General features: G+C 51.7%; 2 protein-coding genes across 4 annotated transcripts; one reads left to right on the top strand and one right to left on the bottom strand.

Annotated features, from left to right (window-relative positions):
- The first annotated feature begins 12163 nt into the window (after window positions 1–12163).
- Window positions 12164–14192, top strand: LOC116421953 (growth arrest-specific protein 1-like). The gene is made up of 2 exons (XM_031956608.1): window positions 12164–13030; window positions 13225–14192. Exon 1 carries the CDS (start codon window positions 12176–12178, stop codon window positions 13028–13030), a length of 855 nt encoding a protein of 284 aa, XP_031812468.1. The 5' UTR covers window positions 12164–12175; the 3' UTR covers window positions 13225–14192.
- Window positions 14193–15405: 1213 nt separating this feature from the next.
- ULK3 (unc-51 like kinase 3) lies at window positions 15406–27849 on the bottom strand. Of its 3 annotated transcripts, XM_031956605.1 has the most exons (17): window positions 27358–27402; window positions 25963–26257; window positions 25625–25765; window positions 24904–25024; window positions 24476–24580; window positions 22068–22211; window positions 20154–20236; window positions 19762–19917; window positions 19576–19681; window positions 19194–19234; window positions 18832–18934; window positions 18060–18124; window positions 17882–17960; window positions 17759–17799; window positions 17499–17546; window positions 17242–17308; window positions 15406–17075 (listed from the first exon to the last, which is right to left on the bottom strand). In XM_031956605.1, the coding sequence occupies exons 4-17, from the start codon at window positions 24995–24997 to the stop codon at window positions 17059–17061; spliced, it is 1149 nt and encodes a 382-aa protein (XP_031812465.1). In that variant the 5' UTR covers window positions 24998–25024; window positions 25625–25765; window positions 25963–26257; window positions 27358–27402; the 3' UTR covers window positions 15406–17058. The 3 variants fall into 3 exon arrangements, with proteins under 3 accessions (XP_031812465.1, XP_031812463.1, XP_031812464.1); XM_031956603.1 differs by lacking the exon at window positions 25963–26257 and having other exon boundaries at window positions 27358–27849; XM_031956604.1 differs by lacking the exons at window positions 15406–17075; window positions 17242–17308; window positions 17499–17546; window positions 17759–17799; window positions 25963–26257 and having other exon boundaries at window positions 17896–17981; window positions 27358–27459.
- Window positions 27850–27880: the final 31 nt, after the last annotated feature.

Raw genomic sequence — 27880 nt, 5'->3', positions numbered from 1 at the left:
GGCTAAATGACCTAAAAGCCAAGTACTGTAAAATCTCCTGGAAAGGAAGAGGTTTTTGAGATATTCTACTCCAACTCCTTCACTTTACAAAAAAGGAAACTGAGACCCAGAGTCAAGAAGGCATTTGTCCAAGTCCACCAAGCCAGTTGGTCAGTGCTAGGGCCCTGTTCTTAGGGTAGGATGCTCATGTCTCCTCTGACTACCAGGAGTCCCCTAGGGATCTTCTGCTGGTCTTTCAGGGAAGGAAGAAGGCGGGCACGGCTTCAAGGGCATGGCAGTGAGAGACAGAGACAGAGAGAGAGGGAGGGAGAGAAGGAAGGAAGGAGGGAGAGAGGAGGGAGGGGAAAGAGAAAGGAAGAAGCAACAGGGGAATTCCTAACAGAGATAGCAAGGTGAGAGGAAGGACCTGCAGGACAGAGGCAAGTGAAGAGAGTATTAGGTTGGCTATGGACTTCCCATTTTCTTTCCTTCTTTTCCATCTCTCCAGCACCATGCCTTCCATTTGTTCTTTCAATAGAATTCTCCATCTCTTTGTCAACCTTTCTCCAATAATTTCTTTTCCTCCCCTTACCCTGTCTTGAGTCCTTAGGTCTATCCTTCCTCACAGATCCATCACAGAAAAGGGGGTCTTTTGTTGTCAGCCAATCAAAAATATTAATTGGAATGAGACATAGTCCCCACTTGCATGAAGCTTACAATTTATAGACTCTAGGAGCTCAAGAAGAGGGATGGATCCTAGTAGAGAAGATGAAGTACGTGGAGTCAAAAAGAGAGTTCAATTTGTCAATTTGTCCCAGACTTAGTCATTGGGTGACTCTATGACTCTCTCTGAGTCTCAGTTCCCTCATCTGTAAAAAGCAGATGATAATGGCACCTATCTGCCAGAGCTGTTGTGAGACTCAAATAAGACAATGTATGTAAAGTGCTTTGACAATTTTAAAGTGCTATATATGTGTATATATATGTTATTATTATTATTATTTCACTAATATGGGAAATCATCAATACAAATTACCTCCTCAGAAGAAGCCTTTATAGAGAACTAAATGGTTAAATGATTTTGTCAAGATCACAGGGTCAGTACGTACCTCTCCCTTGGGCCTAAGCCTTTCTAGCCAGCTCTATCCACTATGTCATACTGCCTGGCACAGAACATACACAAGTAAATTATTATACAAAATGGTCTGAATACAGAAGAGAACCGCAAATAACAGTTTGCTCCGCTCTGTCTGTGTGTGTGTGTGTGTGTGAGAGAGAGAGAGACAGAGACAGAGACAGAGACAGAGACAGAGTGAGAGAGAGACACACAAAAAAACAGAGAGAGAGAGAGAGAGCAGGTTGGAGAGTCCTTGTTGACTTGGAAGCTTTCCAGAGAAGGTGCTATTTGCATTGGGCTTTAAAGGCTGGGTAGCCGCGCACCCTTCCTCACCCTCCCCTCTGCCTCCTCGCCTTCCGTTAAGACTCAGCAGCAGCTTCTTCCGAGAACCCTCTCCCGCTCCCCTCCGCTGAAAAGCTTTTATCCCTCTTCAAATATTCTCGTCGAACTTATACTGTCTTCTCTCCTGCCCTGTGTTCTGTTTATCAGTGAACGTGTTTATCCCTCCCTAAGGGGTGGCTAACTGGATGGAGAGCTAGACCTGGGGTGAGGAAAATCTGTGTCCAAATCCTGCCTCAGACATTTAGCAGCTGTGTGATCCTGGGCAAGTCCCAACCGCCCTGGGCCTCGGTTTCCCCATATTTAAATGAAGCAGTGAGACCCCGTATCCTTTTTTTTTCTTTTTTTTTTTTGGGGGGGTGGGGGGGGTCTGCGAATCTTTGCAAGCTTAGAGCCGCGTCTGGCGCAGAGCTCTCAGCACTTAAGCCTGGGTGACCTCCGCCAGGAAGCCCCCTCCCCCACCCCTCCGGTTCACGGAGCTTTCATCCATCCAGCTAGAGCAGAAACAATTTAGCCCAGGGAGGGCCAGCTCAGAGGCCCGGTGACATTCTCCCAAGGTCATGCAGCCGAGCGAAGGCAGGAAGAGAAGCCCGAGTCCGGGGCTCTCCCGTCCCGCCGAGACGGGGAGGCAAGAGCGGGGGCACTGAACCGGAGCGTTTCCTCGGGACTTTGCCGGCATCAGCCGTCCCAGCTCCGAGCTGCTCCGGGCATCTCCCCCCCACCCCCCGCTGCCAACTCCCAGCACCCCTCCAGCGGCCAGATGGTTCCCTCCCAGCCAGCTGACGGGCCAGCCGCCTCAGGGGCTGGTGACATTTGGAGAATGTGCTCACTGTCTGAGTTCTCGGGGCCTCCATCTGCACCCCCTGCTCCCCCAGGGCTGGCTGGACTCTCAAGGGGAAACCTTGGACTTCTTTGGGTCAAACGGAAAAGTCAAAACCCAGAGGGAGGGAGAGAATGGGCCATAACACCGGGGCGATAAAGCAAGGACGGGGCAGGCAAACTGGCGGATAATATGGGAGTTCAAGCTGACCTACATCCCTCTGGCAGTCCTTCCCTCAAGGATCCTTCAAGAGACAGGAGTTCAGCCTCCGTGAAGCCCAGATCCCAAGCACATTCAACAACTTTACCCCCCCCCCCCCCCCCCCCCCCCCCCCCCCCCCCCCCCCCCCGCATCATCTAGTACCGGACCCCAGGCAACCCGAGCAAAAATGCAGGGATTTCATCATTTAAATATATTGATCAAGACTGGGACTGGATCTGAGATTTCACTGGCAAAGGGAATTCCCAGGAGAGAGAAATCCCAAACAAGCTGGCACCTCCTCAGTAGCTTACAGTTTTAGACAACAGCCTGAGCCAGTTCCAGGGGTCTTGGGAGGAAGAGAGCCATCTACATCCAGAGGACTGTGGGAACTGAGGGAGGACCACAACATAGCATTCTCACTCTTTTCGTTGTCTGTTTGCATTTTGTTTTCTTTCTCTTTTTTCCCTTTTTGATCCAATTTTTCTTGTGCAACACGATAATTGTGGAAATATGTATAGAAGAATTGCAGGTGTTTAATATATATTGGATGACTTGCCATCTAGCAGAGGGAGTGGAGGGTAAGGAGGGAAAAAATTTGGAACACAAAGTTTTGCAAGGGTGAATGTTGAAAATTATCCATGCATATGTTTTGAAAATGAAAAGCTTTTTTAAAATAATATTTGTTTTTTTTTTAAGGTACATAGCAGAGTTTCTGGTCCATAGTAGTGCTATCTAAATTCTCTAAATAAAAAATTCTTTCTGAAATGGCAAAAAAGTTGAGAGAGAGAGAGAGAGAGAGAGACAGAGACAGAGAGACAGAGAGAGACAGGGAGAAAAGAAGGAGGAGGAGGAGGAGGAGAAAGGGAGGGAGGGAGGCAGGGAGAGAGAATAGTCTGAAAACAGACAGGTTTGATTAACTTCTCAGGTTCACCTAAACAATATTAGCAGCAAGACATGAAACTAGGTGATGGCTCAAACATTTTAAAATTGAAAATAAAAAATATATATAATTTATGAATTTTGAATGGAGGCGGAGGGTGGTAAGAAGGGGCTTATCCTTATCAAAACCTTATCAGACCTGGAGTATTTGACTAATGGCATTACTGTTATCATGGAGAAATTCTCAGCCAAAGCGACTTTCACCCAGATGACTCCTAAGGTCCCTCTAAGAACTCTAAATTTCTAGGACAAAATGTGCTTAAAAACAGAATTAATCACTTTCCCTACTTTGAAAACCACCCCATCCCAATGTCTATATTTTATTAGGCAGGGCTGTTCTCCCGGATTCCAGCAACATCACCTTGAAGTCAGCATTTCGTCTCTCCGTCACCATTCATCCAATGATTTGTCTTCCCTCTGTGGTATATTATTGCATCCTTCTCTCTATTCATACTGTTTTATTGACCTATTTTCTACCTTCTAGACAGGTCTTCCTAACTTCATCACTTCCCTCGACAATCTATCAACAGGTATTTATTAAGCCATTACTGTGTGTCAGCCACTGAAGCTACTAAAACAAAAATGGAAAAAATACTTGCTCTTAAGAAGCTTCTGTTCTACAAGGGTTAAGAATATTATACACCACTCACTGCCAAAGCAAAACAAAAACAAACCTTCCTACTACATCCTGCCTAATCCCTACTCAAAAACTATCAATGACTCCCCATTTCCTCCTGAACAATATATAAAGTCCCTCCTCAACTGGAGATCACATTACCTGCCCTGTCATTTCATACTACTCCATTTCTCCTATTTTGTGGTTGGTCCTTCATTTTTAAAGAGGAGCAATTAATCATGGGGTAATGTCTTGACTTGAGTGTGAAATAGATTTAAGTGAGGTAGAATTGCACAAAGTCAACAGCCTCACTCTGTCTTCCTGAGTCATCAAAGTCCAGTGGCAAGACAACAGTTAGGATAACTGACAATGATCAGATATGTAGTGAATGACCTTAGCATCTCTGATGTCTAACCAACCTCTGGGCACTTCACAAAACCTGCCATTGGAACCAATTATTCTCATTTGCTCATTCCTCCAGAAGAAGTCTTTGAATCGCTGATGGGTTTTAAAACTATTGGTTATCATTAGTCTGATTTAGTTCATCTGCCAAGATGATTTTTACCAGATTCTAGCATCACCTTTGGCTCCCCTGGGCTTGTTTGGGTCAAACTGTCCATTTTTCTCCCTGTTTCTGTTCCTTTGCCTATTTGGAATAGCTAAGAGCCAAGAGTGCTCTGCATAGAGTCAAAAAAACTCATTTTTGTGAATTCAAATTGCATCTCAGACACTAATTGTGTGATCCTACGCAGGTCTTTAGATGACCTGCTTCATCTTCATCTGTCTCAGTTTCCTCATTTGTAAAATGGGGATAATAATAGCATCTACCTTCCAGAGTTGTTATGAGGCTCAAATGAATTACTATATGTAAAGTTACTTTGCAAACCTTAAAGCACCATATAAATGCTAATTATCGTCATTGTTATTGTATGAATCAGATTGTAGGGTCATTGAACTCTCAAATTCTGGATTGTGGGATCACAGAATCAGTCTGTTATTCAGACATTTATTAAGCACCTACTATGTACCAGGTACCAGGCTAAGTTTTAGAAATGCAAAGAAATGCAAAAACAAAAACAAAAAACCAATCCCTGCTTTTGAGAAATTCACAGTCTAATGGGGAGCCATTAAATAAAGATAAATATGTACTACTTTATATAATAGAAGGAAAGTCATCTTGGTGGAGGAAGGCACCAGCAGCTGAGCCAGAGGAGGCAAGGAAGGACTGGGGAAGGGCCTGTGCAAAAAGGAGGATTTGAGTTGGGTCTTGAGGGAAGACAAGGACACTGAGGGGGAGGAGAGAGAACATTCCTAGAGGGTAATCAAAAGGAGACATGGAGAGTCTTGGGTGAAGCAATGCCCAGAGATCAATATCATGGAATTGTCCAGTGCTCAGAAGAGAAGGAAGTCCAAGAAGACTTGAAAAGTAAGAAGAGCCCAGTCTGTAAAAGATTTTGACAGTCAAACAGAGGATTTGATTGTTGATCAAAGAGTGGCAGAAGAGTGGGGGAAATGAACTAGAGTGGGGCAGGGTTCCAACGAGGAAAACCATTTAGAAGGCTGTTGCAATAATCTAAGCAAGAGATAATGTAGTGGTAACTGTGAAAGTGGAGAGAAGGGGACACTGATCAAGGATATTATTATAAAGGTAGAAATGACATTTGGCAACAGATTGGAGCTAGAAGGGACCTTAGGGGTCATCTCATCTAAAGCTCTCTTTTATTTTTTTCAAAAAAGTTTCTATTTTGAATTGGTTTTATACATATATATATATATTTTTTTTTTTTTACTTCATATCCAAATGTCCCCCTCTCCCTTCTCAGCAAACTGTTCTTAGTAAAGAGGCTCTAGAAGAGCCTTATCCCAATCCCACTCTAGCTGACAAATCAGGTCTCATCAGGATTAGCTATAGACTGCATTCTACTCATTTTCCAGTCAAAAGAACCATGTTCCAGAAGCGTGAAACAAAGTCTCCAGTCATATAATAGTGGCCAAGCTGGATTTCAAAAGGAGCTACCTTCCATTCTTGTCCCATGATGCTTTCTTAGAATGTCCATTTCTAGCACCATCAGCTCCATGATGTCCTCTCCACATGGCTCTTTTCCAAGACCTTTTATTTTCACTTATTTCACATTCTCTTGGATCATCACTACCTCGTTCTTCCAGATCTTTTGCTGCCAACCTGGGAGCTAGATCTGTGTTTTATATATATATATATGTGTGTGTGTGTGTGTGTGTAATATATATATATATATATCCCCAGCACTTAGCCCAGGCCTTGCCTATGATCTTGTTTATTTCCTGAATTAAATACTTCATGCCACACACTGAGCACAACACATCTCACACCATATATCTGCCTAGACTCTGGCTTCTCCCCAGCCTGAGGTCAGGTTTGTAGGCAGAGGGATCTGTCTAGCACAAAGAATACCACAAAGATGGCATCCTTAAAGCCCAAAGCTAACCCAGAGACACACTGACACAGACACAGACACAGACACACATACAGACACACACACACACACACACACACAAAATTTGTTTTGGAGCTGTCCTCTCTGTAGAGTTTCAATGCAGGAGAAAAAACACATACATGGATATGCACACATGGCTACTCTCAACTGGGCCCTCGCTGCAGCAAGGCAATGATTTTATACCTCCTTAATCTATTCACACTATTCTTCTCACTACAGCAGTTCTTCCAAATTTTTTATCCCTCTTCAAACTTCCTATGGCTCCCCCATCTCCACCCTCTCAGCTGAGAATCATGCCCCTTATTTTGATGAAAAAAATTGTGACCCTTCACCATGAATTCCCTTTTCTCTTCTTTTCTCATCTCATATCACTCACATGCCTTCTACCCTCTTCCTTCACCACTGTCAGTGACCTTTCTCCCATTCCATCCTATCTTCTCCAGCATAGTGCCCCCTTTGCATCCTCATTCTTTTGCTAATCTCTAGTTGTCTGTTGTCTACTGGATGCTTCCATGCTGCCTACAAAAAGCCTATGTCTCCTCTGTTTTTAAAAAACCCTCCCTTGATCATTCCATTTTCTATCCTTCTTCTCTTTCGCAGCTAAACTCCCTGAGAAGATAAGCTCAAATAGAAGTCTGCATTTCATTTCCTCTCACTCTCACTTTACCTTCTGATCCCATCATTCAAACTGTTCTCTGCAGTTATGAGTGATAGTTTAATTGCCAATGTCCTTTTCTCAGGCTTCCTCCTTTTTGACCTGTCTGGATCACCCTTTTCTCCTTGATATGATTTTCTCTCTAGATTTTTGCTGGATCTCCATTCAGGTCACACCCACTAGCTCTTGTCCTCCAAAAGTTCCCTCCTGTGCCTTTTTGTCTTCTTCCTCTAAATACTTTACCTTGAGTGTTTCATGAGTTTTCGTGAATTAAATTATCCTATCTATGCATATAATTTTTGTATCTATTTATCCAGCCCTAACCTCTCTCTTAAGAAGCAGCTAGATGGTTTAGTGAATAATGCACTGGGCCCAGAGTCAGAAAACCTGAGTTCAAAACTGGCCCCACAAGCTTACTAGTTGTGTGACCCCGGGCAATTCATAATCTTTATGTATCTTAAATCCACTGGAAATGACAAATCACTCCAGTCAAGAAAATAACTGTCAACAAAAGCCCATGGACGGCATTGGTATATTATGGTCCACAGGTCACAAAAAGGACACAACTGAACAACAAAAGCCTCTCTCCTAACCTCCAGCCTCACATCTTATTATCCCATAGACATCTAAGGTTCAACATATCTAAAATGAACTCATTATCGTCCCTCCCCCTGAAGACTTCCCTCTTCTCAATTTCTCCATTAGTGTTGAGGCTACCATTGAGAGTTCTCCATCCTCCCCTTCACCAAAGCTCACAACTTAGACATAATCCTCAACTCCTCAGGCTCACTCATTGTCCCCTAGCCAATCTGTTGCCAAACCCTGTTCGTTCTACCTTTAGGATCCCTCATTTATGCTCTTTTCTCTCCTTGGATACTGTCACCACCTGGAACAAGTTCTCATGACTTCGTACCAAGCATTCCAACTCTCTGCACATTATTCAAATGCCCAATGTTTGCGTGCCAAAAAATTTATTTTATGGAGAATTCATACAGGGCAAGCGCTCGCAAGGTGGTCAGAAAAAGCAATATAAGGAGACTCTCAAGTTCCCTCTTAAGAACTTTAGAATCGTTGTATGACATGGGAGACACTGGCGCAGGACCGCCCAGCATGGCGTGCCCTCATCAGAGGTGCTGTGCTCTCTGAGCAAAGGAGAATTAATTAGCCCCAACGATGCACAAAACTACCCCAAATGTTCAAAGGCATCTTCTGAGCTCATATTGGTCTGATCAGCCACAGTCAGACAGGTGTAACTCAAAAGCAACATAGTGATGCCATTTGGGTCACCAACCAATCAACCTGGACCATAGCAACAGCTACCTAATTGGTCTCCTGTTGAAGTGAGTTTCTTAAAGTACAATTCTCACCATGTTACTCTTTTTTTTTTTTTTTTTTTTAATAAATTTGAGGGATTCCTTATTGCCTCCAGGGTCAAATACAAAATTCTGTTTGGCTTTGAAAAATCTTTCATAATTTAACCCTTTCTTACACTTTCAAGATTTTTCTATTTTTTATTTTTCACATGGGACACTTCCTCTCTTGACTTTGGGCATTGACGATGGCATTTCCTTCCTCATCTCTTTCTCCCTGCTTCCCTGAAGTGCCAGTTAAAATCTCACCTTCTACAAGACCTTACTAAGGCCTTTCTTCTGAAAGGAAAAAAAAAATCTGTATTTAGCTTGTTGTTTGTATCCCTAGCATTTAGCAAAGTGCCTGGTACATACTCAATAAATTCTTGATTCGACAAACCACAAAATCTTTCAAAATTACATTTTTATTTATTTTATTACAAATTATATTGATATATTAAATGTTACACATATAAAATGCAATTGTGTTACAAATGTTAAAATATCATTCTTGAACAAAAATAAAAATTATATTTGAAATCATGAACTTGTTACATCATTTATTTTTAAAAGTGTGTTTATTAAATTGAACAAGGCAATGTGAACTCAACTTCTTCCCTATCAGGAAGAAGCCCAAATGGCTATTAGCAGATATAACCAATTCTCAGACTACCTTGTTTGTATAAAATGATTGTGAAGAAGGAACTCCAAATCAAACTCCATTGTCCATTCCCCAATCTCTTGAGTATCTTTTTTTTTTTTTTTGCTGAGGCAATTGGGGTTAAGTGACTTGCCCAGGGTCACATGGCTAGGAAGTGTTAAGTGTCTGAGGCTATATTTGAATTTAGGATCTCCTGACTTTCTGAGTATCTTTAAAAGATCTTTTGAAATATTGATTAGCAGACAAGTCTGGGATCTGGTCTTCCAGGTATTCCATATGGCTGCTCTTTGATCCCCTCTAAGTTCCACTTTACTTCCCCGAGAAACCCCCAAGGTTGTATTTCCTCTATAAAACATCTGCTTATGTTTGCTAAATCTTTTTCAGGATTAAGCCCACTATGAGGGCTTTCTCTCGGTGCCTTCCTTTTAATGGCACCTTTTTCTTTACTACAGCTAACTAGCTAGTTTGCCAAACTCCTCTGTGGATCTAACCTGCCAGGCAATGGTTTACTCCCACCTCATGGAGTATTTCCTTTCTCTTGGTTAATTGTGAGTTCCCCTCAGGAACTTGTCTTTCCCTTTCTAACTATATGCTCTCCCAACTCTTTCATATTTGCCACTTCTGATGCCTATTTTACCTCTTTTGTTCGTATCCTCTTGCCTAAATAAAACTCCCTTTTGCCAAAAAGCGTGGTCATTGTGAATTTGTCATGTTTATTTCGAACTATTGCTACCCTGACATCATCAAAGGTAATAAAATTATTCCTTTCTTGTGTATTAAAAAAACTGGTTTTCTTTTTCTGCATAAGTAATTCATCTGTATACCCCAGCCCAGAAGCCCTCCCTGTAACAAGTATAGTCCAGCCACAACCACCGAGATGTAGGGCATAAGCAGCTAATTTCAGCTGGGATTGACCCTCCCTGCGGACATCCGCCTTCTGGTAGTCAGGGTGCATTCAGATGTTTCAGGGGCTTTGAAATAAAGTGTGTGCAGGAGAAAAAAAAAAGATGATAGATGGGTAGGAAAAAGAAAAGAGGTTGAGGAAGAAAGAAAAGGTCTAGGAATTGAAGCAGGAGAGAAGGGTTTGGGGCCAAGGAGAGAATAAAGTCGGGAAGGGGGTAGGAGAGAAAAAGGAAAAGGCTTAGAATGAGTAGTGAAGAGCCGGGAAACACTAGAAGGCTGGGAAGGAAGCTTGTGATGGAGGGAGGACGACAGAAAGAGCTGGGGTTGGAGGGCAGAAAGCAGAAGAGGGGAGGGATAGCTGGGGATGAGTAAAGGGAGGGCTGAGGGCCAGGCCATGCCCACGATCGGAATCGGCGCCCAGCCGGTAAAGGCCTCGGGATGTCCCGGCTGGCTTCGGTCTGGCCGGCCGTCAGTCTGTCTGTGTCTGCGGGGGGAGGAGCAGGGCTGATTTCCAGCCAGATAAATCGTCCGAGAACCGAGTCAATGACAATGTAGGCGACCACTCGGCACCGGCGGTAGATGCTTCTGGAGTGTGTGTCAAGTGTGTGTGAATGTGGATATGTGTACAAACATGTGCATGGGGTCTGGCGGTGGGCTGGGGAGGGGGGGTGTCTCCGAGACTGGGTAGAATGGGGGTCTGTAAAGGATTCTGAGCTGTTCCCCTCCTCCTTCCCTTTCCCCCCTTCCCCTTCAGTTTTTTCCCCTCCGCATTGTGAAGCCTCTCGGGCCTCGCAGCCCGGGGCTGGCCCCCGCCCCACCCCCTCCCCCAGAAGGCCCAGACTAGCCCGGCGGGGTCCTTTCCATCTGAATGGTGGGGAGGGGGAGGGAACGCCATTCCGCCGCTGTTTCTCAAGTGCTCTTTGTGAAGGGGGGGCCCAGGGCAGAAAGGCGCTTTTGACCGGAGGCAAGGCATGAACAATCTCGGGCCTGGGCTCCCCGCGGACCCCCGCGGGGACAAAGGGAGTGAACCCGGCCAGAAAATGCGATTCTATTCTCCGCGGCCGCTTTCAGACTCTAAACCCTCCAACCGCCCGGCAGCCCTGCCCCGCCCCCTCGGCTATCCAGCCCCTGCCCCTCGGGGCCTCACTTAGAGGAGGAGGAAGTAGTCCCCCGGGGAAAGAAGCCTTTCAGGCTTCCCCACAAACTCTGCTCCGTGCCTCAGTTTCCTCCAGCTCACACGCATCTTCCCGGCCTTCTCCAGAGATGCTCAGTGGGCTGGGAAGGAACATGGAAGCGTCCTCCAGAAGGACAAGGAGGATCCAGGCTGGAAACCAGGACTCCGGGGTCCCTCGCTGTTTCCTGGCACAGTTTCGGCTCCCACTCCCTATGTCCTTTCTCGGGGTTCCCTCCCCCGCCTTTCGTGGAAGGGTTCCCGGGAGTTGCGGTGTCTCGGGCGTCTCACCAGTCTCTGGGGGCGGCTACGGGGACCACACTGGCTGTTCCCTCCTCCCGGCTGCAGTCTCGGAGAGGGCCAGGGGGGCGGGGCGGGGAGGTGGGGGCCGTCTGCGAGGCCAGTCCCCTTGGCAGCAGGAGGGGAGAGGACCCGAACAATAGGCCCGGGGGCTGCCGGGCCCTGAATGCAGCACTGTCCCCACCCCCGGTCCAGCCGCGGGAAGGTGGGAGGCGGCGGGCGGGAGCAGGAGGAGGAGAAGCGGGGGATCTCTTACTAGGCGGCCGGGAGCTGGAGGGAGCTGGGCCCAACGGAAGAGCCCGGGACCCGGGAGCTGAGAGCCACCAACCAGGACCAGAGCAACCCCCGGGGAGAGAGCCTGGACCAGGGACCAGGGAAGTACTGCACATCAGGCAGCAGAAGCAGAACGGAGCAGACTGGACGTAAGGGACAAGGAGATCCGGAGCTAAGCCCCGCGCGTCCCTCCTCGGGCCCCGGGTGGCCACAGCCTGAGGCGGAAGCTCGGTGCCGCTGACTGGAGGAGCCCGGGTCCAGCACTGCCTGCCGTGGGAACCGAGACCCTGGAGCGTGCGGCTCGCGGCGGCCCGTAAGCGTCCGGGGCTGGAGGCGGCCCCGGGAGCGCATGGCGGCGCCCGGGAGCCCACGGGGGCCATGAGGCCGCCGCCGGGCCGGAGGGACAGCGGCGGCTGGCCAGTGCTGCCGCTTCCGCTCCTGCTCCTGTTCCTGCTCTCGCCGTCGCTGCTGGCCGACGTGGCCGGTCCGGCGCCCGGGGAGCCGTGCTGGGAGGCGCTGCTGCGCTGCCAGGGGGAGCCGGCGTGCGGCTCGGCCTACAGCCAGAGCCAGGCGGCGTGCGAGCCGGTGCTGGGGGGCGCGGGCGGCTGCCCCAGCCACTGCGTGGGCGCGCTGCTGCAGCTCAACGGCACGGAGCGCGGGCCGGCCCTGGAGCGCTGCGAGTGCGGGGCCGACGCGCGCTGCCGCCGCCTCAAGGCGGCCCTGGAGCCGTGCCTGCCGCGGCCCGCGCGCGGTGGCCTGGGCTGCACGGCTGCCCGACGCCGCTGCCAGGCCGAGCCCGCCTGCCGGGACACGCTGGCCTCCTACCTGGCCCGCTGCGGGCAGCTGTTCAACGGGCGCCGCTGCACGGCCGCGTGCCGCGCGGCCATCGGGGCGCTGCTGGCCACGGCCGGGGGCCCGCTGCTGGAGCGCTGCGTGTGCGACGGCGCCGAGCGGCCCTTCTGCCAGGTGCTCAAGGAGAACATGGGCCGCCTGTGCTTCGGCCCCGCGGCCGCCGCCGCCGCCGCCGCCGAGGCCGAGGAGGACGACTACGAGGACGAGGAGGAGACATCGAGGCCGCCGCCGCCCCCGCCCCACGGCCCCAGCCAGACTCTGTGGGGGCGCTCCCGGGCCGAGCCGCTGCGGCCGGGGTTGGGGCAGGAGCCTGGGCTCTCCCAGGGCGCCCTGGCCCTGGGCCTCCTGGGGCTGGTGATCTGGCTCCTCTCCGGACCCTAGGTGTGCCCCCCACTTGGATCCCCAAAGCGCTCCCCTTAGTGCCTGAGGTCCAGACCTCATCTGTGCCCTCTCAGACCCCCAGGGACTGCAGAACTCCTGGAATCTGAGAAGCCAGAACCCGGAGGAAGGATCTATAAAGGGGGAGGGGCCGGAGGGACCTCCTTCCACCCCTAATCCCCCTTACCGCTCTCCAGGCCCCCTCTGTCCCCGGAGCAGAAATTCAGTGGGAATGGAGCGAAGTCACTGTCTGGTGGCACCCACACCTGAACCGGAGGGAGCAACATTTCTGACACTGCTCATCCCACCCGGATAGGGAGCTCACTGCCTGTCTTGGAAGCCCATTCTATCTGAAACAGCTCAGACTGTCGGGAAATTTTCTCTACAGGCCTTGGAAATCGGTCTCTACAGATTACCCCACAGAGAGAAAAAATGCAACAAGAATAATGCAGGTGGAAATGTGAAGACCAGATTCCCGCTAATGTTTCTGAATGCAGGGAGACACCCTGTTGGGAGCTAGGAAGGAGGAATGAATTTCTGCCCCTCTGTTCTCTTCCCCCACATAGGGGACCAAGGAATGGTGATTATTACCTGAGAGAGCCACGTGATCAGAGGAAGCCCCTGAGAGTGATAGGATTGAGGCTTGGGTAGGATTTTTCCACCACGGGCCATTCCCACCCTCCTTTTCCAATGCAGCCTCCTGCATCACTTCTCCCTCATCTGTTCAGTGGCTCTTCTCTCCCTTGCTATCATTTCCTGAAGGACTGAGCCCAGCTCACTCTTCTCACTCACTAATCTCTCCTCATGTCCACAAAGGCAGGGTTCCTTCACTGACTGCCTTCTTCGCCCCCTAGTCTTCCCGGACATCTCAAGGAATCCTGAGCGAGCTCATCGTTTGCAGCCTCCCATTCAGACTTTCCCCTAACGGCCACCAGCCAACCAGGGACCAGTCCAGCCCTCCTTTGGGCACGTCCCCATGTGAATATTGTACAGGGCTGCGAGGGGAGCTTCCCTCTCTGCAAAGACGTTGTATAGAAATAAACCTGTTGGAAGTTTATTTATGTTGTAAAAATGTCAACAGAGCCCCTAGCCCTGGACCCTTCTTCAAACTAAAATAAAATATGAGATTGTGCCATCCATTCTCAGCAGTATCAGACTTCAAGGTAGATTCTGGGGGCCTGGGAAGGGTGACGAGTCGGGAGACTTCCTAAGCCTTTTCATAGGTACATAGATTCAGAACTGGGACCTTAGAGAGCCACACAGACACACAACCCTTACAGAGGAGAATACTGAAGGTTATTCATCTAATAAGTATTAAGCACTCATTGTTCTAGGAAAAAAACACCTGTCCTCAAGGAGCTCACATTCTTGGAATGGGGGGAGAGGAAAAACCACCCATATACAAATAAAAAATGTGTGCAAAGCCACGGGGCCCTAAGGTCAACTTGGGCAGTTCAGGCTAGGTGACCCCCACATAGGAGGTGGGGAGGGAGCCAAATCTTGGAGGCTGTGGCAGAGGTGAGGAAGTGTATTGCAAGCATGGAGGGGGTGGGGTATGTGTGACATCCTTTGCCACGGATGACATGGAAGAGAGAAACAGAGTGGGCAAAGGCTGGTGGTCCAGTTTGGCTAGAACTCATGGAGTGAATGGAGAATAAGCCTGGACAGGTAAGCCGAAGCCGGATTGTGCAGGCTTTGAATGCCAAACCAGTCTGTATTTTATCCACCCACACCTGATCAAAAGTCCCAAGTAGAATGGAGCAGGGATCCTCTTGTTCCAAATTCTATGCTCTTTCGGCTGTGCTTACTCGGCTTGGTTTCTGGAGCCGAGATTCCTCCTGAGGACTAAGGACTGGGCTTGAGATCTGGGATGGCCTAAGTAAACCCCTGTGTGGACCCTACTCCTGATCGACCTGTCCACCTGTTACATCCGGGGCCCCACAAATCAGGAGGAATCCCACTTTCGGACATGGTTCCTTCCAGACCTGAAGCTGGCACAGGGAGCCACAAGCATCACCACCATGCGCCAGGGGTACCGGCTGCAATGAACTCCAGCCAGGGAAGTGGCAAGGATTGAGTGTATCTGCCTTGGGGCAGCTACATGGCGCAGTGGAGAGAGCACCAGCCCTGAAGTCAGGAGGACTTGAGTTCAAATCAGGTAATGACCTGATCCGATATGGAAACTGTGGAGATACTGTGGAAAATGTAGCGCCAGTGTCTTTCCTACCCCACTGCTGCCACCCCCAAAGTCACCAGACGACTCCCCTCCCTTCAGCCAGAAGTCACCCAGGCCCTTCCCTTTTCCCAAGGAAGCAAATGAATCCCCTACCCACCCCTTAGGCCAAGGGGGAAATCCCAGGAGGACAAGAGCACGGATGACTTTAGAAAATAATTTAATTGAGAAAACAATAAAGTATATTCTCTTAAACCAGACTGTGCATGGGAGGGCAATTCAGCCACAGGTACTTAACTAGCTATGTGACCCCAGATTAAGCTACTACCTCTCAGGACTCAGTTTCCTCATCTACAAAATGGGAGTAGAAATAGCACCTACCTCACTGGATTGTCGTGAGGATCAAACACAGTAATATATATAAAGCCCTTTGGAAACCTTCCAACACCATATAAACATTATTATTACAGAACTCTCTCCGGGGAATTGGTTGTTTTATTTTTATACCAACCCAGAGGAAATGTGATGCTGCCTCCCACTAGCAAAGCATTTTATATTTTCTGGGCATTTTTATCTTAATCAGTCCTTTTAACGGTCCTGGTAGGGGAGAAGGGTAGCACAGACCGAGTATCACTCCCATTTTACAGATGAGCAAACTGAAGTTCAAAGGGTCTTGTTGGAGATCCCGCAGCCAATCAAGGGTGGGTTTCTTGATTCCTGTGCCTGGGCTAGCTTACCTCCGTCTAAAACCAGCCCCACCAAAAGCCAGCTTCAATCACCGCAGCCCAAGCACCCCCAAGCCTACTTCCTTTATCCACATGGTGGATTTGGGGGGGGACATGATGTATTCCAGCCTCTCCCCCCCAGTCTCTTTCTTCCCAGGATGGGATTCAGTTTCTATAAATCAGCCTGCCACCTCCTGGCCGCTTTCTCCACCGCCACCACAGACAAGTGGCCCAACAGACTTCTCCCGGGGAGGATGGGGGAGTTTCAAGTTAAAGGATTGTTATTGTGTTAAAGCAGGATTGTCTCTGACGCAGCTGACACAAGGAGCCCTTTGGGAAGGATGCTCTGATTTCAGGGGACCCGGAGCGGGGGTCTCGGTGCACGCCGACTCTGGCCGTGAGCACCAGTCCAGAGGGGAGACTCCAAGGCTCAGGGCTCGGGAGAGTGGCCCCCAACCAGGCACTCGGTGGGGGCCCACGTCTTGTGCAGGACACGCCATCACCATCCCAAAACCAGGTCTGCCCTTTAACCTCTGAGAATTCCCGGGTCAGCAAGTGAGGTCAGTTGGCCAAGCCCACTAGGCCCCAAACAAGCCCCTAAGACCTAACGGTCAAAGGAGAAATGTTGAGGGGACAATCATAGTTGGGCATTTCTGCCCTTCTAGTGAGTTTGGGGATTAAAAGAGGAAAAGAAATGGGGGGGAGCAATAGAGAAGCCCCTGAGCCATGCTTAGAAATAACTGTCAGGGAACTCAGCCCACCAGCAAAGGAAGGTGTTACCCGGGGCGGTGGGAGAGGGTAAGGTCAGGGCTCCAGGACACAGGAGGGGCTCTTCTTCCAGGAAATCCCCTCCTGGCCCGGCTAGGGCCTGACCCTAAGAGTTTATAATGAGGGAACACGAGGATGCGATCGGGAACTCCAGCAGACAGGACCTTGTTGATCAGAAACGGGGTCCTCAATTCCCCTCTCTGGGTTAGGAAGCAGACTCCTAGAGTCCCTCCCTACAAGACGCTCGTCCCCAGGACGGTCTGCTGGCCCCTCTGATCTTGCTACCCTCCTCCAGGCTTGCTTCTGGCCAAGGGACTGCAGAGGGCCCACAGACACGAGGGGGAGGGCTGCCTCTCAGGCCCCGGTCACTGCAGGGTACAGGCTGTGTGAGAGAGAAGCAGCAGGAGTGAGCCAGCAGGCCCGGGGAGCAGGAGTCACCCCGAGGTTCCCCCCAAAGCCCCCCCCAGACAGCAGAGATGGGGAGCTCCCGGGGCCCCAAGCCGCCTCCCCTCACTAGGCCTCTGGGGGGACAAGCTTCCAGTACTCACAGCTCCGCACAGACTCAGACAGCCCATCTCTGTCCACAGACTCGGCTTCCCATCGAGTCTCCTTCATCTGGGGCGGTGAGAGAGAGAAAGGAGAGATGGGGCCCACAGAGGCAGACCCGGATAACGGGAAGGGAGAGGGACTGAACAGCGAGGGGGCCGGGGAGGACGACTAGGAGAAGGGGCACAGAGACAGCGAGAGACCTTGTGGAGACGGTCAGCGGGAGAAATGCGCCCCCAAACAGAGAAACACCCCATACCTTGATCTGCTCCTTCAGGTACTCTGCTCGCCCCATCAGGGTCTGGATCTGTCAGGGAGAGAGACCAGGGTCTCACTGTGGGCAGGGGCTGCCTTCTCAGACTCCCCCAGCCCCCAGATGCCAGTCCCCATCTCTGACCTCCTGCGGAAGTCTCTGTGGGCACCACACCGTCTGCCACCTGCCGGCTCCCAGTGTTTTTGTCTGAGCCCCGTGGGGAGCAGAGGTGGAGGGGGGAAGGGACCGCCAGTGCCCAGACCTACCTCGGCATGCAGCAGCTCCCGCCTCCTCCCCGTGGGCTCAGCTGCAAAGAGAAGGGGGCTTTGTGAGACGCAGGCCTGGGGCGGGGAGGGGCCGCCCACAGCCAGCGCTACCCTCTCACTCACCTGCCAAGAGCAGTAAGAGTTCCCCCAGGCTCTGCTGGTACAGGTCCAGGGCGTCTCCATCATCCTGGCCCTCCTCCTCCTACAAGAGACGTTAGGATCCCTAGGGAGGTCACGGTGGGCAGGGCGGGGGTCCCGGAGAAGCAGCCCCCCCACCAACCTCCATCCCCAGGGCACTCACCTTGGCCATAGCCATTGAAGCCACCTCCAGGGCAGCGACAAGGCGGGGCTTGTCTCTGGCCATTTCTGTAAGAGCAGGGGCAGAGTTTAGGGGGATGGAGGGGGAACCAGAGTGGCCACAGGGCTCTGTGCCCTCCCTCCCCCCAGGAAGCCGAGCCCCCTCAGCTCCAATCACAGTGGGGCTGCAAGTCAGCTCTCGGGGAGCACCCGGGCCTAAGCCTGGCTCACCAAAGCCATCAGTGGAGGCAGGGAGGCCCTTAAACACTGGCCTTCCCTGCGTGACACGGCCTCCAAGAGCTCTGTGTCCACACTCCCTTAATAAATCCATAAGCATGTCTAGGCTTTGGGTTCTTGGCGCCCTCAGTCAGGTGGCTGACCGTTCCCCCCCCCACCAGGCCAAGGGAATTCAAGCCATGAAGACTGAGCAAGCCACGGAGTCAGAAGGTCTGAGCGTCTCTGGTCTGACATCTGTGAGAGACAGAGGCAGGTCCACCCCCCCACCAAACGGGGGTTCCAGGACCCACTTTGTGGGAGGCTGGCGCTCGGCCCTGGCATCCCTCTCCTCGAGGAGCTTATGTCCTACTGAGCGGTTCCTGGGTCCCCAAGTAATAAACCCAAGGCTATTTCAGGAGGGGCCGTGGTAACAGGTGGCGGGAGAAGGAAAGCATGAGGACCCCAGGGGGCCAGTGAGCCGGACACCAGGGGGCCGCTGCCACAAATCAGTCACGGGGCGTGGTGAGGAAGGGCTTAGGAGGCCGTCAGGGCAGGGGTACCTTTGAGGAGGTCTCGGGCACACGTGCCCTGCTGCAGAAGGGCCCGGTTGGAGGAGTTGACCAGGGCTTTGAGCTCCTCGGCCCGAGACACGTACTGTCCAACCTACAAGAAGGGGAAGGATCAGACGGGGCTAGTGTGGGGATGGGGATGGGCGGTCTCCCCTCTCCCCACGCCCAGGCCGAGAAGCCCCAGCCCCAGCTCAGGAGGAGGAAGGTGTCCCAGCGTGGGAAGAGTCCCTCTCGCACGGCTAAGCCCCCGTTACAGAGCAGGAAGCCGAGGCAGAGAGTCCCACTCCCTAAGGGCTCTGTGGGATGGGGAGGATCTGAGGCTGGCACTCACTGCCCCCAGGGCTCTCACTGACCTTTGCCTTGATGGCCTCCTTGCGCCGGGCGTCCACTTCATCTGAGAGAGGAATGAGGGTGAGGCGGTCACCGGGGTGGGGCTCTAAGTGCCCCAGGAGGCACCAGAGACAAGTCCTAGAGCCATGGGGCAGGGCAAGCCATCTCCTCAGCCTCCCCCTGCCCACCCCGAAGGAGCTATAGGAACCTCCGGTGCCTCCTGGCTTTGGGTGGGCCTCCATGCTAGCCACTCCCTCCAGGGGCCAGCCCAGAATGGCCCCAATCTCTCACTATCCCTATGGCAGAAAGTTCTTCCTTCCACCTGCCCCAATCCCTTCTGTTTCAGTGTTAGTGCCCACAGACTTTTTGGGAGGGCGGTTGGGGCTGGGCCCGGGGCCTACTCACAGTGTAAGGCTGGAACAAAGTAGTCGAGAGCTTTGCAGTAGAGAGACAGGGCAGCCGAGAAATTCCCTTCTTGGTCTTTCTTCACGGCCTCCACCACCAGGGCAGTCTGGGAGGGCGGGGGAGAAGGTCAGGGGAGGCAGGGCCAGGGGCCCCTGGGGCCTGAGGTTCCTCACCTCCCCCACTCACCGCCTGCTCTAGGCTCCGGCCACACGGCATATGCTCAAGGTCTACAAAGGGGTGACCAAAGAAGTCCTTGAAAGAGATGCGCTTGTCAGGGTCTCGCTCCAGCAGCCGCTGCAGGAGGTCCCGGCAGTTTCGGGAGAGCTGGGGCCGGGTGGGAAGCTGGGGAGACGGGGATCTTGGTAAGCAGGGGGCAAGGGAGGAGCAGGATTGGGGCATCGGGAAAGGGACCCCCCAGGTGTGGATGTGGGTCTCTGTGTCTGCCCTAGCAGCCCTGAGCGGGGCCAGGTCCGCAGGACCTCGGGCCCGAGATCTCACAGCCCACGGACCACCCGCTGTCTGGCTGAGAAAGTCCCTCAGGACCCCACAGCACCCCCCTGCTTGGGCCCTGGACCTACCTCAATCACTCGGTTGCTACGGATTTTCTCCTCCAGCTCTGTGAATGACTTGGAGGCAAAAGGCGGCTGGCCAAAAAGAGCCTCTGGTTCACCGCAGAGGGCATGAGGGGGAGAGAGAGGGAAGATGGGGAGCAGTTGGAGAGGGATCCCAAAAGGGAATGCTAAGTCCCTTCTCCACATATTATTAGGAGATACTATATAGGAAAAAAGTGACAGACCCATCTCACAGGGGGGAAAACTGAGGATCTGGTCAACCCAACTTAGATGTCCCAGCTCTAGAACCAGGAGAATATTGTACACAGTAACAGCAACACTTGCAATGATCAGAGAGATTTAGCAATGACCCAAGACAATTCCAATGGACTTGTGATGGAAAATGCATCCATATCCAGAGAAAGAACTCTGCAGTCTGAATGCAGAGCGAAGCAGACTATTTTTACTTTTTTGTTGTTTTCTTTCTTTCTTGTGATTTCCCCCTTTTTTCTGATTCTTCTTTTATAAGATGACTAATGTAGAAATGTGCTTCATATGATTGCACATGTATAGTCTATACTGGATTGCTTCTTTCTTGGGGAAATAAAAGGAGAAAAATTTGGAACATAAGGTTTTGTGTTGAATGTTGAAAATTATTTTTATATGTAATTGAAAAAATAAAATACTACTAAGAAAAAAAAAACTACATGTAATTGGGAAAATAAATACTACTGAGATAAAAAGAAAACTATCTTTATATGTATTTGGAAAAATAAAATAGTACTAAAAAAAGAAAACAACAAAAAAAAAAATTACATGTAATTAAAAAAATAAAATACCACTGAGAAAAAAAAGGATAACTATCTTTACATGTAATTGGAAAAAATAAAATACTACTAAAAAAAGAAAACTATCTTTACATGTAATTGGGGAAAAAATAGTATTGAGTGCAAAAAAAGGAAAGAAAAAAAAAAAGAGAGAGAGAAATCCCAGCTCCAAGTTCCTGGGCCCTCCCTTCCTTGCTGGGACCAAAGGTGATAGGAAGTCCCCACAGTTCTCTCTCCGGGTGCAGATGGCTCTGTCCATTATGTCTACTGGAATTGGCCTGAGTCATCTCATGGTTGAGAAAAGCCACGACCATCAGAATACATACATACAGTATTGTTGTTGCCGTGTATAATGATCTCTTGGTTCTTCTCATTTCACTCAGCATCAGTTCATGTAATTCTCTCCAAGCCTCTCTGTATTCATCCTGCTGGTCATTTCTTACAGAACAATAATATTCCATAACATTCATATACCACAATTTATTCAGCCATTCCCCAACTAGGGGCATCCATTCAGTTTCCAGTTTCTAGCCACTACAAACAGGGCTGTCACAAACATTCGTGCACATACAGGTTCCTTTCCCTTCTTTATGATCTCTTTGGGATATAAGCCCAGGAGTAACACTGCTGGATCAAAGGGTATGCACAGTGTGGTAGCCCTTTGGGCATAATTCCAAATTGTTCTCCAGAATGGGTGGATCCATTCACAACTCTACCAATAACGCTTCAGTGTCCCAGTTTTCCCACATCCCCTCCAACATTCTGCATTATCTTTTCCTACAATCTTAGCCAATCTGACAGGTGCCCAGCATATTTTCTAAATTAGAAAACTGAGCAAAGGGTCTTTCCTCGAGTCATCCAACAAGGAAATCTAACCCGAAACTAGAATCTACACCTTCCTAAGCACCAGCTCAGGATGCCCTCCTCCCAACAATCCACACTGTGCCCCCTGCCCAGCCCCATCATTCCTTCCTTCTCTTTCTATGATCTGACTGCTTCTTTCTCCTCTCCCTGGACACACGGGACAGTGAGGAGGGGGAACGGGAGAAGGGGAGTGTGATTTCGGAAGGCTCTGCTGGGTCCCCCTGGCCCCACCGGGAGAAGGCCCCCTTACCATATAGGATGACGCCAACAGACCAGAGATCCACCCGGGCATCGTACTGCCGCCGACACACCATCTCGGGGGCCATGTAAAGGGGGGAGCCTCGGAGCACGTGCTTCTCATCCCATGGGGACATGTGCTGTGCGAAGCCAAAGTCTGGGGGGGAGGGGAGAGTCCCGGTCAGAGTATAAGGGCCAAGTCTTGGGGGATGACTGGCGGGGACACACTCCTCCCCCCCAAGCCGACAGTATTTGTGAGGCTGATGAGGCAAGGTTCTCTGTAATCTGGGCTTATCCATCCACTCCACCACCATGTCCTGTACCCCTCCACTGATCCACTGCTTCAGAGACTCTGCCCATATTGCTCCCATCCCTAAGGGCACCTTCTTTTCTCTATCTACCCCAACCCTGTCCCCTTCCAGGCTCAGCTCAAACATCACCTCCTCCAGGAAAGCTCCCCAGCTGCAGCCCACAGGGATCTCTCCCTTCCCACCCAGGACTGCATTCTATCCAGTTTCATCACTTCCTCTCATTATTCTTCCCAGCTACTGTCTTGACTACAAACTGGGAACCCTCAAAGGTTAAGGGTCAGTCTGTGGTTTAGATTAGGGCCAGTTTGTGGCCAGGATTAGGACCAATCTGTGTTTCAAATTAGAGCCAATCTGGGTCAAAGGATATAAACAGGTAGAATGAACGAAGCAATCAAAGCTATATTTAGTCATATGAAAAAATACATTGTTATTGATTACAAAAATGCTAATTAAAACAGCTTTTGCTATCATCTCACACCTGTCAGATTAGCTAACATGACAGAAGGGGAAGAAATGATAAATATTAGAGGGGATGTAGGAAAATTGGGACACTAAGACACTGACCCAAGCATTTGGGAGAGCAATTTGGAACTCTACTCAAAGTGTTATAAAATTGTATGCCCTTTGACCCAGCAATACCACGATTAGTTCTGTTTCCCACAATGATCAGGGGAAAGGGAAAAGAACCCAAATATTGTAAAATATTTATAACAGCTCTCCTTGTGGTGGCAAAGAACTAGAAACTGCAGGGATGTCCATCAAGTGGGGAATGGCTGAACAAGCTGTGGTGCCGGCTGTGATAGAATTCTAATGTGCCATAAAACATGCTGAGCAGGGTGGTCTTGGCAACCTATGGAAAGACCGGCATAATAGTGATTTTTATCATTTTTTTTTTAAGGCTATATTTCAAGCTAGAATGGAATTCATAGAAATGTTTCACTTTGAGGTTGCCAAAGAGTTAGGAATAATGAAGAGTTCGGAAATAAGAGGAAATTGTACATAGAAACAGCAACACTACTCAGGGAATAACTGTGAACGACTAAGTTATTCTGAGTATTAGAAATATTCAAGTCAATGCAATTCAAGTCAAGTAAATTACAAAGGATCTTTGACGGAAGATGCTATCGACCTCCAGAAAAAGAACTGATAAACAGATGTACAGTATGGTTTTACATATGTGTGTGTATGTGTATGTGTAGGTATGTATAGATACAGATATATATCTATAGTCATATATCCATACATGGATATAAATTTATATAGATGTCTCCGTGTGTGTGTGTGTGAGAAATGGTGGTCTTCTCTAGTGCAGGGGGGGGGAGAGAGGAAGCCAGTTTAGAATTTAAAATGTAACAAAATAAAATTAAATTAAAAAAATTTTTTTTTAAAAAGTCAATCTGTGGCCAGAGTCAGGGGTCAGCCTGAAGATCAGGGGTCCGTCTGTGGCCAGGGTTAGGGATCAGTTCCCAGATGTCGGAGTGTGACATCTTTTCACTTTCCCCACATCACTGACCATGAGTCCCCTTGGACGGGATGGGCCCAGACACAGTCCCAGCCTCAGCATGGGGCCCAGAGGCTCAGACACCCCGAAGCAGGCAGAAGGTTCTCTGCCAGGTCAAGGCTGAAATGAATAAGGCTTCGTAGGACCACAGACTGAGAACTGGAAGAGGGAGCAGAGGCCTCCACACCTGGCCCTTCCTTCTGCTGAGGGAGAGCAACTCCTCCAAGATCCCCATGGGGAGGAAGGGCCAGAGCGGGGATTCAAACCAGGCTTTCCTCTCCTCTGCATATACACCCCACATGGGCTGGCAGAGTCTTCCGACATCGGGATTCCCCGATGGGCCAGGGAACTGAGCATGGAAAAGAACTGTCACTTCCATGCCTGAGAATGACCCCAATCCTAGAGATGGAACTCTAATCCTGGCCTGCCCCCTAACTTGGACAATCAACTCCCTTAAAACTGTTCCCAAGGGATGCCAGGTGAGAGGGTTTTTGGCAGCCTCCTTGATGCTCTCCATCCCCACAGGTGTGGATGGAGGGGAAAGGAAGAGAGGGGATGGGAGAGGAGGAAAAGGGAGGGGCCGCCTCCCCTGCCCCCGCCCCCACTCACCGGCCAGTTTGAGGTGAGGCTTCTCCAGGGAGCTCAGCAGGATGTTCTGTGGCTTCAGATCCAGGTGAGAAATGTTACGGCCATTCAGAAACTGAAGAGCACTGGCTGAAGTGTGGAAAGTGGGGGGACGAGGGACTAAGTGCCAGAGGGTCTCCCTGTGCCCCTTCCCCCTCACGAGCTTCCTGTTGCCCCTAGTCCCGGAGAGGAAGCTACAATGGATCTAGAGAGCAGGGGCCAGAACACCAGCCGGACACCCCAGTCCCTATCTGGTCCCTCAAGGCCTTCTCAACTGCTCCCTCTGTGCCCCCCGCGCCATCGAAAGCCCCTGTTCTAGCTCCGGGTTCCTTGCTGCCTCCTGCCAGCCCAGGAGGACCATTCCAGGGGTCCCAGTCCCGGCCATCCCTGCCCGTGATCCCCAAAGTCTTTACCCAGTTGCTGCAGGAAGATGCGAGCCACCTTCTCGGGCAGGATGCGGCGGGTGCGGATGAAGCGGGACAGATCGCCCCCGGCACAGAATTCCATGATGAGGTAGATGTTGTCACTGTCCCACTGGGGAGCGCACAAGGAGGGCAACAGCGTCAGTCATCTTGCCGCGAGAGGCTGGCAAAGCGCTTTCGTGCATTATCTCACACGGCCCTCCCGGCATCCCTAGGGGGTGGGCACAGTCATTCTCCTTATTCACAAAACTCAGGGATTAATGGCAATAGCGTTTGAGGTGACGCTTGAATCCAGGTCTTCCTGCCTAGACCAGGGCTTTACCCCCAACCAGAAGCAGTGAGATAGCACAGTGTATACAGCGCTGGTCAGAAGATCCGAGTTCAAATCCAGCTTTAGTACGTATCCACTGTGTGACCCAAGCAATTTATATAATCTCTGTTTCAGCTTCCTTAGCTCAACCATGGAGATAGTAATAGTAACTCCTCGGAGAGCTGTTGTGGGGGCATAATAATAAAAAGTTGTTTTTAGTAGCACAGCCACCCTCCCTACGGTGCCTACTCTGTGCCGGGCACCGTGCTGGGGAGGCCCTTTACATTATGATCTCATTTTCAAGCCCTTATCATTGTAAGCCTAATAAACAGGGCTTTCTCTGCGCCACGTAGCAGTGGCAGGCGGGGCCGCCCTCGCCCTCCCGGGGCGTGATCCCCAGACCTGGAAGTCCTTCAGCTCCACGATGTGGGGGTGTCGGATAGCTTTGAGGATCTCAATTTCAGTCAGCAGGTTCTCCACGGACGCCTTGTTCAGGCTCTTCTTGCTCACACACTTGATGGCTACCACTTCCCGCGTGTCCTTCTGGAGAGATGGACCGGGAGGTGAATATAAACCTGGCCTGATTGGGGGGGCAGCCCCTGGGACAGAGAGATGCACGGTTTCCCTTCATCCCACGCTCTGGGTCGCGAGCCTGGGCAAGTCACTTAACCCCAATTGCCTCAGCAAAAAAAAAGCTTATGTTCTACTTACATAAACACGTAGGAAAAATAAAAACTTACAGAAAAAATAAGACGTTTCGTTTTACATAGGGGGGCACCAACAACTGGGAAAGTCAGGAAATGCTTTCAGGGGGAGGTGCCATTTGAAAGAAGCTGGAAATAAGAATGACCATCACTCATATGATGTTTATTAGGTGCCAGAAACGCTGCCAAGCACTTTACAGATAGCTGATCCTCACAACAAGGCGGAGAGCTCCGCGCTGTTAGTTATCCCCATTTTACAGATCGGGAAACCGAGGCAGACGGGCTAGGCGATTTGTTCAAGGTCACTCAGCTAGCGCCAGAGGCTGGTTTTCTAGGAGACAGAGACCAGGGAGGGAATCCCAATCCCAACCGGGACAAGGGCACACAGAGAGGGGGATGTCGTACATGGGAAACACAGGACGGAAAGCAGATGGTGGGAAGGACATAATGGGAGGCCGCTCAGGGCCCGGACGGTCGTAGCGGCCCAAAGGGGCCCAAAGGGACCCAGGGAGCCAGTCCAGGGCCGGCCCCACCGGCCTCTCCCGGAAATGCCCCACGGAGGAGGAGACCGCCCCGTCTACTCTGGACAGCTCCCGGAGGCAGAGCCTAGAACTTGGGGTCTCTTCCCAGTCTCGGGGAGGAGGAACTGGGTGGAATGCTCTATTGTTATTCGGGAGAGGAGGAAGCTCCCGGAGGACGGGGAGGGGGGTTCGCTGTGGGGATGGAAGCTCCCAGAGGGCGGGGAGGGGTTCGCTGTGGGGATGGAAGCTCCGGGAGGGCGGGGAGGGGGGTTTGCTGTGGGGATGGAAGCTCCTGGAGGGCGGGGAGGGGGTTCACTGTGGGGATGGAAACTCTGGGAGGGCGGGGCAGGGGGGTTCGCTGTGGGAATGGAAGCTCCGGGAGGGCGGGGCAGGGGGTTCGCTGTGGGGATGGAAGCTCCGGGAGGGCGGGGAGGGGGTTCACTGTGGGGATGGAAGCTCCCAGAGGGCGGGGAGGGGGGTTCGCTGTGGGGATGGAAGCCCCCGGAGGGCAGGGGGGGGATCTGCTGTGGCTTGTTTTTCTCTGCCTCGGTACCCCCGGTTCACGGGGCCTGGGGAAGGGAACTGAAAAGAAAATGGGGAGTAGAGCGGCCAAAGCATTTTCCCTGCCACCACAGGTGGGAGCCAGAAAGCGGCCAGGCCGGGAGGGCGGGCGAACCGGGGCGCTGGGGTCCGGGGCACGCGGGGCAGGCCCCGAGCCCCTCCTCCGGCGCGCCCCGCCTGGCTCTTCCCTCTCCCGGGCAGCTCCGGGCCCGCGGCATTGGGCTCGTTTCTCGGAATGGGCCAGGATTTCCCGGCCTGCTTCGGGGCGGGAGCGCGGCCTAAGCCGGCTCCGGGAAGCCGCAGAACCTCCCCCTTCTCCCGGGCTCCCTCCTGCGCGCGCGCCCCTCACCTTGCCGTAGGCCTTGTACACCGTGGCGTAAGTCCCGCTGCCCAGCCGCTCCGTGAGGATGAAGCCGTCGAGGCGCGGGGGCGCCCAGCCGGGCCCCGCCATGGTGGTCGCGGCCCCGGCCCCCGCCGTGCGCGGCGCTCGGCAGCGCAGGCCCGGCCGCCGCTTCCTGGTTGCGGGCCCGGCTCCGCGCTGCCCCCAGCGTCGGCCGTGAGCAGCGCAGGGCGGCCGCTCCTGGGGCGCGAGGAAACTGAGGCCCCCGGCCGGGCCCGGTTCTCCCCGTGGCGCTGCCTGCGGCCCCCCGGCCCCGGTGCCCCAGCTCCCGGCGCTGCCCGGGCCCCGGCCCTCGCGGCTCCTCTCCGGGAAGGCAACTCCAGGCCGGGCCGGCTTCGGGCACCGGTGCCTTTGGAGGTTCGCCGCCGTCCCGTTTGTCGGAGGAGAGAAGGCCCGCGCTGCTTAACGCGGCTGCGGCCGCTGGGGCCCGGGTTTGCCCTCGGGCATGCCCCCCCCCCCCGCCCCCCCCCCC

This window comes from Sarcophilus harrisii, chromosome 2, assembly GCF_902635505.1.
Source record: "Sarcophilus harrisii chromosome 2, mSarHar1.11, whole genome shotgun sequence".
Taxonomy (NCBI): Eukaryota; Metazoa; Chordata; class Mammalia; order Dasyuromorphia; family Dasyuridae; genus Sarcophilus; species Sarcophilus harrisii.
This window is presented reverse-complemented; position numbering and strand designations above follow the sequence as displayed.